The sequence below is a fragment of the Oryzias melastigma genome, linkage group LG7, assembly GCF_002922805.2.
Source record: "Oryzias melastigma strain HK-1 linkage group LG7, ASM292280v2, whole genome shotgun sequence".
Lineage (NCBI taxonomy): Eukaryota > Metazoa > Chordata > Actinopteri > Beloniformes > Adrianichthyidae > Oryzias > Oryzias melastigma.
In genome coordinates, this window is record NC_050518.1 from 15,007,710 (window position 1) to 15,021,369 (window position 13,660).

A 13,660-nucleotide genomic window follows, 5' to 3' on the forward strand; every position below is an offset into this window, starting at 1 on the left:
GTTATATTTTAGCCCCATCATTTAATTGATTTTTTTGGGGAGGAATACATCTCATCTTTAGGACACTCTGAATCTAAACTTGCACATATTGGTGCTTCTGAATCCACAGGGGATTGAAAATCTGAGTTGCACAGTACCATACAGTAAATATAGCTCTTGTAACTCACTGCAGATTTAATTAAGAGCTTTTCCCAAATTCTGCATCTATGTAAACAGGCAACTTTTGTTATATGAGTGTAGATCCTTTGACAAGTACAAGTAACAAATGGAATCCCCCAAATATTTTCATTTCAAATTATTATTCTTTGGTCAAATATTAAATTACTTACTAAGTAAACAACCAAGAGACTGTAACAGAGAAAAGCCATTATAAACACAAGAACACTAAAAATGTATACGCGTTAGAGATTCTTAAAACCTTTTAGACACAAAAAAATTAAAGGCATAAACACAATCATCACATCCACAGGTATGCAAGTATCCAATACCGCTAATATAGGAAAAGTCACACATTTTTATTAAATATATTTGTCATATACTGGCACTTGAAACTATACAACCTGCCAATAAACTTCATTTAGCGTTATTTGCAAACTGCATTCTGCAAAAGTTTTGCAAAAATGTGGGTATTTATCAGAGAAAAAAAAATGTTTAAGAGGGGAAACAAATAATTTTAGGTTCTTAACACCCCATGGGTAAGACATTGGATTTAGTTTATAGTAAAACACTACCTCCAGTCCTCAAACCCAGCACTACTGTATCTCAGGCAATTACTCATTGAGAGATCCAGGTAAACTGCAACACACGGATGGGATGTGAAAAAACCTACACAATGTCCAGTCTCGCATAAGTTTTGATGTTCATTCTGACACAGGAAAAATGATCCTGCAAGTGAATAATGTGAATTATGTAACCCATAAATCAATTATGTCAATTTGGTCTATATCCTTCCAACAGGCATGTGCCAAAAAATAAGTTTTAAAAAATTGCAGGCTAATGAGGTTGAAGCAATTCTGGCAATATAGTTGAACATATCAAGTTTTTAGGGGAAAAGCATAAATCTCGTCAGTTCAGAACAAACAGACGGACAAGCACAAAGAGGACAAACGGCTAAATACCATTGTCGTTCTTGATCACAGGCTCCACTTTGGCAGGGGTTTTAGCCGTTGTAAGGATAGGTTTGGTAGGGGAAAGTGGTTCAGAGTGGATGTTATTTACCACAGCTTCAGCTGTTACAGGCGCAGGTTTAGCAACTGCCTCTGCAAAGGTGAGTTTTCGTGGAGTTGGGGCTAAAACAGCAGGCTCCACTGGAGCTGGTTTTATTGGAACTGCTGGTGGTTCTACAGGCTTGGAAGCCTTTGGAGCCTCTTTTACTTCAACTAACTTGACCTCAGTGGCTGGTTTGGCACTTTTTTCAGGGGCTGGTTTATTGATCTCAGCTGCTTTGTTTGCTGCAGCTGGCTTGTCAGCCTCAGCAGGAGCCGGTTTCTTGTCTGCACCTGGCTTTGCCGCCTTTTGGGGAGAAGCTTTAGCTTCTTCAACTGGCTTCTCAGCCTTGGCAGGGGCCGCCTTTTCAGCCTTGGCGGGGGCCGCCCCCTCTGCTTTTTTGGGGACTGGCTTTTCAGCCTTGACGGGGGCTACCTTCTCAGTTTTATTGGGAGCAACCTTCTCAGTTTTATTGGGAGCCGCCTTCTCAGCCTTAACGGGAGCCGCCTCCTGAGCCTTAACGGGAGCCGCCTCCTGAGCCTTAACCGGAGCCGCCTTAGCAGGAGCCGCCTCCTGAGCCTTAGCGGGAGCCGCCTCCTGAGCCTTAGCGGGAGCCGCCTCCTGAGCCTTAGCGGGGGCCGCCTCCTGAGCCTTAGCGGGGGCCGCCTTCTCAGTTTTATTGGGAGCCACCTTCTCAGTTTTATTGGGAGCCACCTTCTCAGCCTTGACGGGAGCCGCCTCCTGAGCCTTAGCGGGGGCCGCCTTCTCAGTTTTATTGGGAGCCACCTTCTCAGTTTTATTGGGAGCCACCTTCTCAGCCTTATTGGGAGCCACCTTCTCACCCTTAGTAGGAGCCGCCTCCTGAGCCTTAACAGGGACCACCTTCTCAGCCTTAGCGGGGGCTACCTTCTCAGTTTTATTGGGAGCCACCTTCTCAGCCTTAGTAGGACCCGCCTCCTGAGCCTTAATAGGAGCCGCCTTCTCAGCCTTAGCGGGGGCCGGCTCCTCTGCTTTTTTGGGGGCTGGCTTCTCAGCCTTAGCGGGGGCTACCTTCTCAGCCTTAGTAGGACCCGCCTCCTGAGCCTTAACAGAAGCCACCTTCTCAGCCCTAGCAGGAGCTGCCTCCTGAGCCTTAACAGGGGTCACTTTTACAGCTTCAACAGGAACCGCAATCTCAGCTTTGACAGGGGCCCCCTCCTGAGCCTTAATGGGGGCTGATTTCTCAGTTTTCACAGGGACTCCCTTTTCCATCTTAATGGGGGCTGCCTTAACATTTTCATCTGGCTTCATGGCCTTAAAAGGTAATGCTTTAACCTCTTCACCTTGCTTAGAACACACACTGGGGACTTTCTCAGATGGCTTAGCAGCGTCAGCAGAAGCTAGCTTGTCCTGGGAAACGGTAACAGGGGTCGACTTGACTTTAGGAGCTTCATTAGCCGCTGGTTTAGAAGCCTCAGCAGGACCAGATTTGGGCTCGTTACCCTTCTTGCCTTTTGGTGATGTTTTGGTGGCAGGGGCCTCAGTGGAACTCTTTTCATGATCAGATGCTGGAGGTATTTTTTCAGCCACAGGTATTTTAAAGGGTTTCTCTGGTGGAAGTAGTGGAGGAAGCTCATCGTCAAAAACAGCAAGAGGTGCTTTCTTCACTTCACTTGATTTGGGAGAACTTGAGAGAATGGTGTCTGAAAATGACACTGGAGCCGCTGCAGCTGGTTTTGAGGCAACTTTAAAAGCAGCTGGGGGTAACTGAACTTTTACTTCAACCGGAGTAGTTTTGGCTTGGCCAGTTGCCATTAGTTTAGACTCTTCTGGCTTTTCATCAGATCCTGTGACATTGCAGTTGACTTGGACGGGGACAAATGCCTCTCCTTTCTTAGTTTTTCCTTGCTTTCCAGCCTTGACAACTTTTGGGGTGGGAGAGCTTCCCAGATTAGCAGGGGAGCCACTAGCTGGGGAGGCCAAGGGAGATTGCCCATGTGATAGGGGGGTAGAAGAGGAAGCAGATTTTGGTGAGGTGGGAGATGAGGAAGAGGCAGACATGGAGGAGCGTTTTCTTCTGCCTGGGACAGGCTTAGGGGCAGAGGAACCCTGCACATTCTTAGCATCTTTGCCTTTGGGTTTAGCAGGTCCTGAAGTTGCCTGAGGTTTTTGGGTAGAGGCTGAGGCAGGAGATGCAGCTGAATGAAGAAAAACTTTTAAAAAATGGGACCGAATTCTGGAAATCGTAACCATGCGGGTTAAATGTGACCAAACCAAGAAGCACTGGTCATTGAGGTTAAGGGTTTAAAAAAAAAAGTCATCCCCCAAACTTAAGTTTGATAAAAACTGCTAAAATATGTATCACACTGAGATAAATCTACACGAAACAAACTCATTCAATATTTAGTTGGAATGCAAACTGTACCTGCAGCTTATCACATCAACTATGTTAGGTTTGAGAATGCACACCTTCTCATGCTTTGAGGAAAGAAAACAAAACCTTTTTTTAAACATCTGACCCAAAGTCCATATATATTGGGGTGAATCCTTATCCATCATAATGAAAACATCATGCAAATTAAGGAAATAACTGAACCTCAAATTGCTTATCAGAATTTAATGAACGGATTTGTAATTCTTCAACAAATATTTGCCTTTCCACAAGTATGGATCTTTGATTAACACAAATTTCTGCAGACAGCCCTAGACAATTTAATGTCTCAGCTGAGGCATCTGTCATCAGTTGGAGTGAGACTACATTTCCCAAACTGGATCCATCGTTTTCAATGCAACTGTTCAAACATTCCTGAATCAGCTCATTGACCTTTCCAGAGACCAAACAATGACAGCCAACAAAGCCAGGTATGTTGGAGTTGGGAAGGATAGAAAACAATCTGGACAGCGTACCCCGAGAGCCATTTAGGGAAGCAATGCACTAGAAAATCAGATGGATTTAAAAACAACAGCTTTTAAAGATGTGTGTGGGGGGAGGAGGGGTTACCAGTTAAATCATTGAAGCTGTAAAGCTCCGATTTTCAAACACTTTAGTAGGAAGGGAAAGGTGTTTTTTTATGCAACACTTTAGCTATAAAAAAAAGATTTTTAATAAAGAGGTGTGCTCTCTGTTTCAAAGCAGTTTTCTTCTCAAAGCCGCAGGGACTTCCAAAATGATGCTCTATGCAGAGAACAAGAAGCAATTCCTTTCATTTTAACTCCTAATAACCTGAGGCACATTGACCAAGTTCTTCAATGTCAAAAAGTTGTAGCAAAGCAAAGAACACAAATTCCCCAAAACAACCTTCCTTTAAGTTAAATTAAGGGGCTTCAAATCAGCATGGCAAAGACTTGAATATATTTTTACAACTTTTTATATTGATGACAGGTGGATGAGTATGTCCTAAAACATCAACAGCAGTTAATTGTTTAGTAAACTAGGAACATAGGCAACTCAACAAGTGTTTTAAAAACAATTCCCAACAATAAAAACAGGTAATTTAAAACTGCTATTGCCAATTTCTGTCTGCAACTCATACTTTACTGTTTCATTGCAACTATATATACCTTTTCCCCCCTAAACCTGTTCACAGTAGTGTTTCATAGCGCATCACAAGCTCAAGCTAACACTAGCATAGTATATATATATATATATATATATATACATACATACACCAGAGTCACAGTTTTTAGTCAGATGGTAGCTCTGATGAGAAAAATTAAGACGTAAATAGATAATTTTTCTGCAAGTGCATCAAAGTAGTAGAAAAAGAGTTTTGTCCACCCGTGTAACCTGCTGTGCCACAAACTCGAACTTTCTCAAACATCTGGTATTCACCTGCTTCTAATCCAACGCTATTTGACAAAAATACATACATGTCCTATAATGTAAGAACATATTAAAAAACACCGAAAACATGTTTTTCATCAGAGTGGATCTTTAAGCAAATTCTTATATTTGGACAAATGTAATCATTTTATTATGACTTCATGAATGTGTTTTATTAAGTTAGTTTCTAACAAAAGGATTGTTGCAAGCACTTTCTTCTAACACACACAAAAGCACTCAGCAGCAGCATGCCAAATCCAAGCATGCCAACACAACCCATTGCATCAATGAAAGAGGGGTTCTGGATAACTTTGTTTATTATTATTTTAGATCATTATGCACAATCTTTTGTAAATGTGGAGTGACAATACCCGCGTGCACCCACCTGCCCGGTGCCTGTCAAACTATCACCTGTTGGATCAACTCAGTGTCTGAGTGAACCCTTATAACCAGCCAATGTTTCATGTCTTAGATGCACTAATTGTATCTAAATGTTTTTGCGAGATCCAAGACCCCCACTTCATACTCATTCCGACAATCAAATAGGGGGAAAAAGCAAATTAATACGAACCAGTTTCCACTTGAGGCTGCTGCATCTCCTGCTCGGTGATCGGGACCGTTTCTGTCGCTTCACCGGGCATTGTCGCTAGAAGACACAATTGCAGTTTGTAAAACAAACATTCGACACAACTTCATTTACACCAATAGTCATCACAGATCACAGAAGATAGTCGCTATCATGGCCGGATGAACAGGTGACGAACCCACGCTTCAGCTTGGAAGCAAGGTTAGCTCCTGCTAAGCAGCGAGCGTCTTAGCGGCCACTAACTTCGCTTCTAGCCGCTTTATACCGACACTACCAAGGTTTACGTCGGTGACAGACAGGCTATTACTGTAATAGGTGTACATTTGGCACCAAAACACTTTCTTTAAGTCACTCATTTAGCTAATAAAATGTTACATATCACGCTCCCCCATTTTGAGCCGCTTCTCTGTGGTTCAGCGACACATTATTTACTACAGAGAGCTTTTACAAGAACAATAATTGCACCAGCGTGATGCCCACATTTTAATTAAACCAGCCAGGTCTTCGATAAGGGCGTAAATGTAAGAAAAACTGTCAGATGATAATGGATTTCAAGCGGAGACACTCACCAACTCGGGACGCTAATTCCAAGATGGCTGTGAGAAAGAACTCCTGACCCCGGTTTCTGTGCAATATCCGGTGGAGCACCTTTCTACTTCCGGTGTCATTAAAGAGAAAATGTAGCATGCAAAAAATTCATATTTCCAGAGCAAGTTTAAAATTTTTAACAATTTTAACACAACTTCCACCATTATATATTAATAATTTTTATATTACAGATTCCAAATTTAGTAACTTAATTTTAAGAAGAGCCCTCACAAAAAAATTTATTTCCTCTTCAAGTAAGAAAACTCTCTCCCTGACTCTGTCCAAAACAGATATGTCAGATATGATATATTTCATTTTCCTTACCTCCCAAAATGAAGGAAATCAATTTTAAAACCATAAATAACACATATCTATGTAAATATTTTTTAGGGCTAAGATTTAATATACAAGATAATGCATGCCTCTTATTTCAAAATGATACTCAACGACACCTCTTTTATAATTGTAAATCGGTTAATTTTTTTTAACAACTGGATTTCAACAAAAAACAAAATTCCTTCATTTAGCTATATTAATATTAAATGTGAATGTATTAATAAAAACAAAATAATTTTATTTTAACAATTTTATTATTTTAGAGAAATCTTTCATTCAAAAGTGTTGTTTTTTAAATAAACCCCAACCTTTTGATTTTAAAAACAATTTGAATCTTTTATGTCAATCCCTTTAAAGACCAGAAAATAGAAACACTAAGAGCATTTTAGATAGTTTATTCAATCTAGTGCCTTTTTCGTTTTTATTTAATTAATTATTAAATGTACTAATAATGATTAAAATTAAATATTTTTGGGTTGTTTTAATACATTACAATTATTATTTTTTATATTATTTATTTTTTGTTTTATAAAATCTTTTTTATTTTCTTATTGGCTGCACAGACCATTACAGCATTTTGCTTTAAAGATTGTACAACGCCTTTTGTTTTGCAATTTTCAGTGACATGTAATGTTGAATTTGTTAATTAAAAAACAGACATCTAATTTCTAGATGTATTAATAAAATGACTATTTTTTTCTCGTAAAAATAAGTGGTGGATATATTATAGTTAAAAAAATTGTCATATTTAATATGTTTATGGTAATCTTGTAAAGAGGCTTTCGTCTAGGATTTTAGTAATTTAAAGCATTTTGTGCCACATGGGTTTAGCATGCTATGAATAAATTTAAACTCTCGAAATAAAAAAATACATATACTTGTACATACAATACATATACTTCATGTTTAATCAAATTGTGAAAGCATTTATTTTTTCCTGTCATACAACAACATTGCATTAGCTTGAAATAATGAGTTTCTAATGATAATATAAATAAGTTATGAATATTTATTAATGTGGAAGAAAAAATGTTATCTCTAAAAATGTAGTTTGAATCTATTGCTTTGTGCAGTGCCATCATCAAGCCTATAAATAAAGAAGGCCAGGGTTGCTGTTTTCTCATAGTTCAGTGGTTCCATAGACAGTAAATGCTCATATTCACTAGATAAGCTTGTAACAGCCCTGCCCTGGGTGGAGTCCTTAACTTGCACAGGTGAAGGCATTTGAATATCAGAGGATGGAAGTAAAAGATTTGCCGTAGGATCTCTTGGCGTTACTCTTTCTCCGGAGCTTTCTGCCACGGCCAGATCCACCGCTGTGGCTACTTCCGTACATCCGCTCATTTGTTTGTTTGTCCCATTCACAAACATACACTTCATTCCCAGACACAAATGCAACACCACATATTCATTCTGTAATTTTGATTATTCAGGTTAGTACGGCTTCCTTAATAATTTATTCTTAGTTGTGGTCGTTTGACGTACTCGTTTATTATCAATTTTATTAAGATTAGTTGCAAAAAACTATAATTTTTGGGTGACTTTTGTTTAGAAGACACCAGATAAAGAGGCATCTTTTCAAAAATGTATAAAACATATTTTTGGAACTGATTAAAACCTGGCAACCAAATAAATCACACAAGGTTTCACAAGATTATTTTAATAAATGTCTTACAAATTTTTATACACAAATTTTTGAAAATATGGAGAAAAATACAAATCTAGAAAAGAAATGAGACAAAGAGATAAAAGCCACAAGAGCTAATTGCCTGTCTAAAGCAGCAAACCATACATACATGTACTAATACACTATAAATAGTGTATATTTAAAGGTTGTGATGTCTGAATGTGATGTTTATTAGAATTCCATTTGATGATCTGGAAGAAAGAAAATGTCAAAATTTTAAAAAAGGGGGACAAAATGGTTTTAATTCGAAAAAGTAAGAATTTACCACTCTTTTTAAGAAGTTCTCCCTTCCAGGAACGAGCCATTCCATCCAGAAAAGAATCAAAGTATTTCACATACTTTGCCAGGCTGGTTCTTTTGTAATCTGAGGAGAAACATAGTGTTTGCTTTAAACAGAAAATTCTTATCTTAGACTAAGAAATAAACTTAATAAGAAAGTAGTATTTTCTGTTACTAACTTGTAAACCCCATAAGTAGTTACTTTACACTTTTACACACCACAGAGTACATATTTTAATGACAGAGCATATTTCAGTCTCCTCAGCTGTGGAGCACCTCTTATCTTTCGTATTTCCGCTGCATCTCTCTTGTTGTCTTTGTCTTGGGATTCCTCTGACTTCTCCTCTTCTGTTCTGGGGCGATCCAGCTCCTCACAGATACGACTTTAAACAGCAGAAGCTTCATTAGCCTCGTTGCGTCAGACACACTGATAGAAACGCTGATTTTTTCCTTTACCTGATTGTAGGCACAGCAAACGGATCAAAGCTGTCTACTGCTTTGAGATCTATGGGAACGGAGATCCGGCCTGGAAGATGAAAGAAAAACTTAGAGGTGTGTTTATTCGCTCGGTAAAATTATGCTTCTTTTATCAACATTTTCTCATGCTGCATAAAATAAAACAAAAAAATACTTTCAAATTGAGACATGACATTTGACTTATTCTAGCTCTTTTCAGTGTTGTAGACAACACATTTAGTTAAAGTTCTATTGTAGGAAACAAAGTGATTAAAGACCCATTCAAATTAGGGCTACCACGTCGATTAGTCGACTAATCGACGACTAATTGACTATTAAAATAGTCGACGACTAATAGTCGATTTGTTGTTACTTTATATTATATGGAGTCAGAGTGTAGTAAAGTTGAAAGTTATAATGTCGTCCTGTTAGCTTTTGGGACTATTTTGACATTTATTAAGGTTTTTAAGGCTATTTTGGAGTTTAGCTAGTATTTCAGCTACATGCTAGCTATTTTGGCTAATTTAGGATTTGTTCTGTTTTTTTTTAAGCTATTTTGGAGTTTAGCTAATATTTCAGCTACATGCTAACTATTTTGGCTAATTTAGGATTTTTTTCCCACTTTTTAGGCTATTTTGTAGATTAGCTAATATTTCAGCTACATGCCAGATATTTTGGATAATTTTAGGATTTTTTTTCCCACTTTTTTAGGCTATTTTGGAGTTTAGCTAATATTTCAGCTGCATGCTAGCTATTTTGGCTAATTTAGGATTTCAGTTTCAAAGCTAATCATGGTTAAATTGTGTGCTTTAGATCCAGTTTGTGCATGACCCGATTAGTCGACCAATTGCAAAAAAAAAAATCGGGGATTAGTCGATTATTAAAATAATTGTTTGTGGCAGCACTAATACAAATGAAAATTGTGTTTTTAACATGTTTTTGCTACAATTTTCTGATGGACATAAATATATTAAGCTTAAAATTGAATTTTTCTTTACTCTGTGGTGAATCAAGAAAAAAAAAATCATCCTTTGTTTTAAATATATTTATGGGTGAAAATTTTAACATTTTTCATGAGAAATGTGAAACGGAGAAGTTTCAGAAAGCCCACATTTTTAGGCTCAGATAGCAAAATTCTAAACTTTAATTTTTTTTTTTTTAAACGTCATTTCCAAACTAATAAATTCAATATTTTTAAGACTTTTTATGACCCTGCGGGAACTCTGGTTTATGTACCAAGGAAACAGACAAAACCTATTGTGGGACGTTCTTGTGTTTAAATTTTAATGGAATATCATTGAAGCAGATGAAATTAAAAAAATAGAATAAAAACCAGCTTGTGAGAAGGAAGAAATACGGCTTTGTCTTTTGTTATTTTAATCTGTGTGCAGTAGTAAACCGGTAAATCACTTTGATGAAGAAAATAAAGCAACAATACAACATTCCTCTCCAAAAGTTCTTCTTATTTTCTATTCTATTCCACATTATTTAGTAAAGCCTGCAATAATATTACTTCGTTATTCAAAACAATATCCATTGCAAGGCGACTAATCATTTTAAAGTAAAAGAAAAATATCACATTTTTTAAGGTCTGCTTTTAATCGGTCATGAAAAAAATCATTTGGTGATTGTTCTTTAATATCCTTGCATGGAACCTACATTTTTTTTTTCAATCAGGGTTTTATGTTTATATTAATGTGTCTTTTCTGCTGATCTTCACAGCATATTCACCTGTTTTGGGATGGACACTGAATGGACTCTTGAGCAGATGGTTCACCCCTTTGCTGACATTCACGTCGAGCCGCGGGTAACAGTACTGCAGCATGATTTCTTTCTCAAAATGCTGGCCTTTTTTTACAGTACCCTGAAAAAAACCCCAAACAGAAACAGTTCGAGCACGAGAAAGAAAATTCCATAAAAAAATAAATCTAAGAACAAACCTGCTTATTGTAAGCTTCCTTTCTGATCAGTTTCCAGCGATTCTCTGGTCTCTTCTCACTCTGAAAACTGGTCTGCAATTCATTTCTGACATGTGTTGATGTATTAAGGTTGTAATTGTTTGTTCTTATTGGCTCATATTCACACAAGTGTTGTGAATTAAAACAAAAAAAGGATATCTTCAGGCACAAGGGCCAGCACTTTGTCCACACACTTCTTTTGACCCAGTATGTCTTGTTCCTCCAGCGCGTATTGTGTGAAATATTTATCCACCACTTCCAGAGATGAACTGTCAGGATGATAAACGAAGGAAATCTGAACAAACTGAGACTTAAACAGAGGAAACTGTACAATTCTAGTCAAACAGAACAGTTTGATGCTTTTAAAAAAAGTGTCCCAAAATAAAAACAGATCCACACCATTCCACCTTTTGACGATGAGAACTGCTCAGAGTATAGAACACATTTAAAATCAGATTATTACCTGATAAAAGGGTGGATTGGATCCGTCAGGACCACTTTCTTCATCGTCTCCTCTCCGCCCTACGAAGCAAACGTGATGTTTAAGCTCAATAAACAGAAACACAAAAATGACAGCTTCATTTCTGTGAGGAACCATTTAAGAACCACCTGAAAATTCAGCAACAATGTTCCCTCATCTATGGAAGTTTTATTCAGCCATAACTCAAAGTAATATTCAGTTCTCAATCCACAGTTCAATTTGAGACAGATAATGACAAATTGACAAATGGAATCTGAGCCTTCTAACAGGGAGACAAAAGCGCTAACCACTGTGCCACCATGCAGTGTCCAATTCCAGGTTGAATTCTAAATAGCAAAAATGCATTTAGATTTGAATTATGGTACCCAAACCAATGACAATTTAACAAGCAATTGATTTTGTTTTTATTTAAGATATTATTTTTAAAAATGTAAGATTTATTTATTTTTCTAAAATACAATTTTTAAATTGTTTGATCAATTTCAAAATAAATTACCAATTAAAATTACTATGAACTATGGCTGAAAAAAAATCTTCCATACTTACCCATATTTTTTAATCATTAAACCTTTTTTTTCTGTTTTTTAATAAAATGTTAAATTAAATCTATTTCAACCACAGTACCTTGACTAGACTGAGGTATTCTGCCACGGCGGTACGTCCAGCTGCAGAGAGCTTCCGGGCAGCTTCATCACACACCCAGCAATGCACTCCTCTTCTGCCGGAGTAAACCCACAGCAGGTGCTGGAAACCAAAGTCCTCTAGAAATGAAAAACATTGATTTAATCAAACTTGATGGAGTAAGAAGAGGTAAAGAAACACAGAGGACAAACCTCGAAGAGCCCTGTCCAGAATGTGAATGGCGATGGTCATCAGCGTCCAGCACTTGGGACAAATGTCTGCAGCACTACAAGAAAAACATTTATTAATACATGTAGAGGGAAAGCAAATTCCATGACATACTTCTAGCATATCGTATGTTCTACCTGCAGCAGGTGCGGACATCATCGTAGTCGGTCATGTCGATGTCAAACACGAGCTCCTTCTCCAGAGCCTGGAAGCTCCCTGACTTTACAGTGTTGTGTTGGTTTGGCTGCAGGTGAAAAGAAGCGATCAACTCTTTTTTTCATGTCTGCACTGATGCTCAGAGAAGAGCACGATAGATCCAAACTTACTCTGTGACTGTACACCGCCCCGATGTCGATCTTGTAAGGGTTCATCTTCTGCATCTCCTTCTCCAGCTCGTTCTGCGTGCTGAAGGACTGATAGCGCACATAAATGTCATCCTTGAGAGTGAAGCAGAACTCCCGGTTCTGGAAGTAGTTCTTTTGCACTGAGGGGGAAGAAAAAAGAAAGTTTATGACATTTATTAAACCAAATACAAACTTTTTTTTATCCCAAAATCTACTTGTTTTGACCAAAACTATTACACAAAATAAACCTCGAATTAAAAATCCTCTTGAAAATACACATTTCTATTAATAAGAGTGTTTCAAAACCCAATGAGAAAATTAGATAGATTTATTACTTTCAGAAAATTGTGTTTGTGTTGCCCATCAACTCTGATATATCATCGCGGATGTCTGGATAAATAGACAGTCTATGTAAACACCCTCGTGTATTTTACATCATTTAGCGAGTTAGCCTCCTAAAATGTACTTCTGCTACCTTCCACAGCTTGCCTGTTTCTTACACTCACCTCCGCCGTAGTTCAGCCAGCGATGATACTGAGAGAAGGGGAACAGTCGCCGGTAGTAGAGCGGTAATAGGTCCGGGAGACAACCCGGGTCGTAGTCTGAAGACGACATTCTCTTAAGGCTACAGCTTTAAACAGCAGCAGTAATGAGGTACAAATACGAGCGAGACGTTAGCTTGTCTGTTCTGTTTGCTAAAATGCTCACTGTGCCGTTTGCTTGCTGCAGAGCGCGCGGGAAATCTTAGAAAAGGGTCAACCAATCACAGGGAGTTTCATTCACAACCAGGAAACGTCGGCGCGTCCTCTTGGCGGAAGTGACGAAACAGGAAAATTGAGTTGAGGGAAATGCAGTTTATTTATATATAGAGGGAAAAAAGATGTACGCATAAAGGAGAACAGTCTTTTAAAGGATATTGGAAGAAAGAGTGGTTACTACCAGACACATTCTGCACAATTAACTAAGTTAAATAAATACATAAAATAATTCTACATAACATTTACCACACATGTTTATATCCACATTCTATGATGCAAAAAATACATTTTGTTTTTTTTTTAAAGATGTTTATGAATTGGTTCTTTACC

General features: G+C 37.9%; 2 protein-coding genes and 1 long non-coding RNA gene across 6 annotated transcripts in view; 1 reads left to right on the plus strand and 2 right to left on the minus strand.

Moving 5' to 3' along the window:
• Window positions 1–6,321, minus strand: part of naca (nascent polypeptide associated complex subunit alpha) — a 7,838-nt gene extending 1,517 nt beyond the window's left edge. Inside the window, exons 1-3 of one of the 4 annotated variants that reach the window (XM_024293295.2) lie at window positions 6,164–6,321; window positions 5,580–5,654; window positions 1,119–3,383 (exon numbers count right to left, since the gene is read on the minus strand). In XM_024293295.2, coding sequence (XP_024149063.1) covers window positions 1,119–3,383; window positions 5,580–5,654; window positions 6,164–6,281 — 2,458 coding nt within the window. In that variant the 5' untranslated portion in view covers window positions 6,282–6,321. Of the gene's footprint in view, window positions 1–1,118; window positions 3,384–5,579; window positions 5,655–6,074 lie in introns of all 4 variants that reach the window. The other 3 variants (XM_036212800.1, XM_024293299.2, XM_036212801.1) reach the window with 3 other exon arrangements.
• LOC112159302 overlaps window positions 1–10,798 on the plus strand; it is a 14,626-nt gene extending 3,828 nt beyond the window's left edge. Inside the window, exons 3-4 of the long non-coding RNA XR_002921453.1 lie at window positions 8,951–9,036; window positions 10,663–10,798. This is a non-coding gene — a long non-coding RNA (uncharacterized LOC112159302). The remainder of the gene's footprint in view (window positions 1–8,950; window positions 9,037–10,662) is intronic.
• prim1 (DNA primase subunit 1) lies at window positions 8,163–13,389 on the minus strand. Its single transcript, XM_024293300.2, has 13 exons — window positions 13,079–13,389; window positions 12,555–12,712; window positions 12,366–12,472; window positions 12,213–12,286; window positions 12,004–12,140; window positions 11,362–11,420; window positions 11,058–11,167; window positions 10,881–10,972; window positions 10,672–10,804; window positions 8,941–9,010; window positions 8,761–8,867; window positions 8,471–8,569; window positions 8,163–8,396 (listed from the first exon to the last, which is right to left on the minus strand). The coding sequence occupies exons 1-13, from the start codon at window positions 13,185–13,187 to the stop codon at window positions 8,377–8,379; spliced, it is 1,275 nt and encodes a 424-aa protein (XP_024149068.1). The 5' UTR covers window positions 13,188–13,389; the 3' UTR covers window positions 8,163–8,376.
• Between the last annotated feature and the right edge of the window lie 271 nt (window positions 13,390–13,660).